At 51.8% G+C, this 3951-nt stretch overlaps 1 protein-coding gene across 2 annotated transcripts in view; it reads left to right on the plus strand.

The window, feature by feature from the left end:
- TANGO6 (transport and golgi organization 6 homolog) overlaps positions 1 to 2974 on the plus strand; it is a 264852-nt gene extending 261878 nt beyond the window's left edge. For both annotated transcript variants that reach the window (XM_026456487.2, XM_026456488.2), the window contains exon 18: positions 2456 to 2974. In XM_026456487.2, coding sequence (XP_026312272.1) covers positions 2456 to 2632 — 177 coding nt within the window. In that variant the 3' untranslated portion in view covers positions 2633 to 2974. The remainder of the gene's footprint in view (positions 1 to 2455) is intronic.
- Positions 2975 to 3951: the final 977 nt, after the last annotated feature.

A 3951-nucleotide genomic window follows, 5' to 3' on the forward strand; every position in this document is an offset into this window, starting at 1 on the left:
TGAGACGGAGTTTCGCTCTGTCGCCCAGGCTGGAGTGCAGTGGCCGGATCTCAGCTCACTGCAAGCTCCACCTCCTGGGTTTATGCCATTCTCCTGCCTCAGCCTCCCAAGTAGCTGGGACTACAGGTGCCCACCACCTCGCCCGGCTAGTTTTTTGTATTTTTTAGTAGAAACGGGGTTTCACCGTGTTAGCCAGGATGGTCTCAATCTCCTGACCTCGTGATCCGCCCGTCTCGGCCTCCCAAAGTGCTGGGATTACAGGCTTGAGCCACCGCGCCCGGCCCACACCTGCTAATTTTTAGTAGAGACGGGGTTCCACCTTGTTGGCCAGGCTGGTCTCAAACTCCTGACCTAAAATGATCCACCCACCTTGGCCTCCCAAGTGCTGGGATTACAGGCCTGAGCCACCGCACCCGGCCTCAGTCCCCTTATTTTTGTTTCCCTGTTCCTTTCAAACCTGTTTCTTGCTAGAAGTTCTAGCTCCCAAGTCGGGAGGATTTTTTGGGGAAGTAGGAGCTCCTGTGAGTAGGTACTTTTCACACCCTCCTAATTCCATATCAGACCATAAAATCGGAGCATTGCTCATGAAAAATGGAAACTGTAGTAGTAGACTTTTTTTTTTTTTTTTGGAGAGAATCTCACTCACTCTGTTGCCCAGGCTGGAGTACAGTGGCTTGATCTCAGCTCACTGCAACCTCCGCCTCCTGGGTTCAAGTGATTCTTCTGCCTCATCCTCCCGGGTAGCTGGGATTACAGGCACCTGCCACCATGCCCAGCTAATTTTTTGTATTTTTAGCAGAAATAGGGTTTCACTGTGTTTACCAGGCTGGTCTTAAACTCCTGACCTTGTGATCCACCCGCCTCAGCCTCCCAAAGTGCTGGGACTACAAATGGCAAATTTTTGTATTTTGGGTAGAGACGGGGTTTCACCATGGTGGCCAGGCTGGTCACTAACTCCTGATCTCTAGTAATCTACCCATTTTGGCCTCCCAAAGTGCTGGGATTATAGGCGTGAGCCACTGCATCGGCCTGGTGACAGATTTTAAAAGTAGGAGCAAGGAAAGGCATGATTGCTCAATAAATAGCCTCCTAGGCCAGGCACGGTGGCTCATGCCTGTAATACCAATACTTTGGGAGGCCAAGGCGGGTAGATCATGAGGTCAAGAGATTTCGACCATCCTGGCCAACATGGTAAAACCCCGTCTCTACTAAAAATACAAAATTTAGCTGGGTGTGATGGCATGCACCTGCAGTCCCAGCTACTCAGGAGACTGAGGCAGGAGAATTGCCTGAACCCAGGAGGTGGAGGTTGCAGTGAGCTGAGATCATGCCACCGAACTCCAGCCTGGCAACGGAGTGAGACTCTGTCTCCAAAAAAAAAAAAAAAAGCCTCCTGGGTTTGGTAAGATAGTTGTCTGTTCTGTGGGTGGCGGCAGAGGGCTTTATGGGGAGCTGGGGAGGAAAAAATGCTGGTAATCATTTGCTCTGGGAGGAACCATATCTGGGCAGTCTTGCCTGTCTGTGGTCCTGAGGTCTCTGCTGTGCTTTGGGACTGAATAAAGGAGTCTGGGGGCCGGGCGCGGTGGCTCAAGCCTGTAATCCCAGCACTTTGGGAGGCCGAGACGGGCGGATCACGAGGTCAGGAGATCGAGACCATCCTGGCTAACATGGTGAAACCCCGTCTCTACTAAAAAGTACAAAAAACTAGCTGGGCGAGGTCGTGGGCGCCTGTAGTCCCAGCTACTCGGGAGGCTGAGGCAGGAGAATGGCGTAAACCCGTGAGGCGGAGCTTGCAGTGAGCTGAGATCCGGCCACTGCACTCCAGCCTGGGCGATAGAGCGAGACTCCGTCTCAAAAAAAAAAAAAACAAAAAAAAAAGGAGTCTGGGAACTATGATTGGGCCTGGGAGTAAAGGGGAGCAGAAGCCCCAAGGCCATGTAACTAGGCATGGGGTGAGTGATACACACAATGGGAAACCTATCTCAGTACAAGGGCCAGCACCACCCCTACCTCCTTCTCTAACCCAAGATTGCCATGCATTATCTTCTTTTTTTTTTTTCTTTTTTCCCGCCCAGGCTGGAGTGTTGTGGCACAATCGTGGCTCACTACAGCCTTGACCTCCCAGGCTCAGATGATACTCCCAACCCCAGCCTCCTGAATAGCTGGGACTACAGGCATGCGCCACCAAACCCGGCTAATTTTTGTATATTTTGTAGAGGTGGGGTTTTGCCACATTTCCCAGGCTGGTCTCAAACTCCTGGACTCAGGTGATCCGCCTGCCTTGGCCTCCCACAGTGTGGATTACAGGCATGAACCACTGCACCCAGCCACATTATCTTCAGGAAGTCTGTGGATGTCCTCACAGATCTCCTCAGGCAGGAGGAGAGGGCAGTTCAGTCGTACTGAGAAATGCCGGCACAGTAGACAGGTGGTCACGGCTCTCTCTCTCGTGCAGGTGCTGAGCGCCGTCCTCAAGGATCTCTACCACCTGCTGAAGCACGTGGTGCGTCTGGAGCCCGATGACGTGGCCAAGCTCCATGCCCAGTTGGCCCTAGAAGAGCTGGATGACATCATGAAAAACTTCCTGTTCCCTCCACAGAAGCTGGAGAAGAAGATTGTGGTCCTGCCATAGACCTGGCTCCAAGGACATGGAGGAGGCAGGCAGGGCCAGGCACCCAGAGCCATGCCCAGGTCTTCCGGCAGGTGTCCCTGCTGCCTCTTGAATGCTGGCAGCATGCTGACCCTTGGGGTTGCTTTATGGTGCTGGTCACTTGGGTCTTCATGGTCCCTTCCTAAGGCATCTGTTTAGCACTCCCTCATTCAGCCTGAAGGGTGTGCAGTTAAGAGAAAACAATTAGTCGGGCGCAGTGGCTCACGCCTATAATCCCAGCACTTTGGGAGGCTGAGGCGGGTGGATCATGAGGTCAGGAGATCAAGACCATCCTGGCTAACACAATGAAACCCTGTCTCTACTAAAAATATAAAAAAATTAGCCAGGCGTGGTGGTGGACGCCTGTAGTCCCAGCTACTCGGGAGGCTGAGGCAGGAGAATGGTGTGAACCCGGGAGGCGGAGGTTGCAGTGAGCTGAGATTGCGCCACTGCACTCCAGCCTGGGTGACAGAGCAAGACTTCATCTCAAAAAAAAAAAAAAAAAAAAAAAAACAGGGCCGGGCGCGGTGGCTCAAGCCTGTAATCCCAGCACTTTGGGAGGCTGAGACGGGCGGATCACAAGGTCAGGAGATCAAGACCATCCTGGCTAACACAGTGAAACCCCGTCTCTACCAAAAAATACAAAAAACTCTAGCCGGGCGAGGTGGCGGGCGCCTGTGGTCCCAGCTACTCCGGAGGCTGAGGCAGGAGAATGGCGGGAACCCGGATGGCGGAGCTTGCAGTGAACTGAGATCCGGCCACTGCACTCCAGCCCTGGCGACAGAGCGAGATTCCGTCTCAAAAAAAAAAAAACAACAACAACAACAGAAAACAATTACAAATCTCATTAATCTGCACATTTTTCACTGTCTTCTAGCTTTGAGAGAAGGATGTCTACCTGGTGGAAGTATATTTTAACATGACTGATGGCATTTGACTAATTGTCCACTCGCTTGGAACTTGGGGAAAAGAGATTGGCCACCCATATGTCACCTAGCTCTATATTCGTCCAGGCTGAGATTCTTCTTCCTCAGGAAAATGAGGAGCAGAGCTGGCCACCCTTGGCTATTCAAGAAGCATTTCGGAGTAGGAGATGCAGTTGGAGGTGGGGAGGGGAAGGGAATAGTTGTCAAATAATGCAAAAGGAAATAAAATTATCTTGGATGGAAAGAACAACAGGGCTAAAGATGGTCCTCTGGTGTCGAGATGGAAAACTATGGAGTTGAAGAGGCTGTGATGCCCAGAAAGGACAATCAAGCTGGTTGACTCTTCCAGAGAAAAAGGGTAAGCCCTGTATTTGT

The sequence above is a fragment of the Piliocolobus tephrosceles genome, chromosome 17 (genome assembly GCF_002776525.5).
Source record: "Piliocolobus tephrosceles isolate RC106 chromosome 17, ASM277652v3, whole genome shotgun sequence".
Taxonomy (NCBI): domain Eukaryota; kingdom Metazoa; phylum Chordata; class Mammalia; order Primates; family Cercopithecidae; genus Piliocolobus; species Piliocolobus tephrosceles.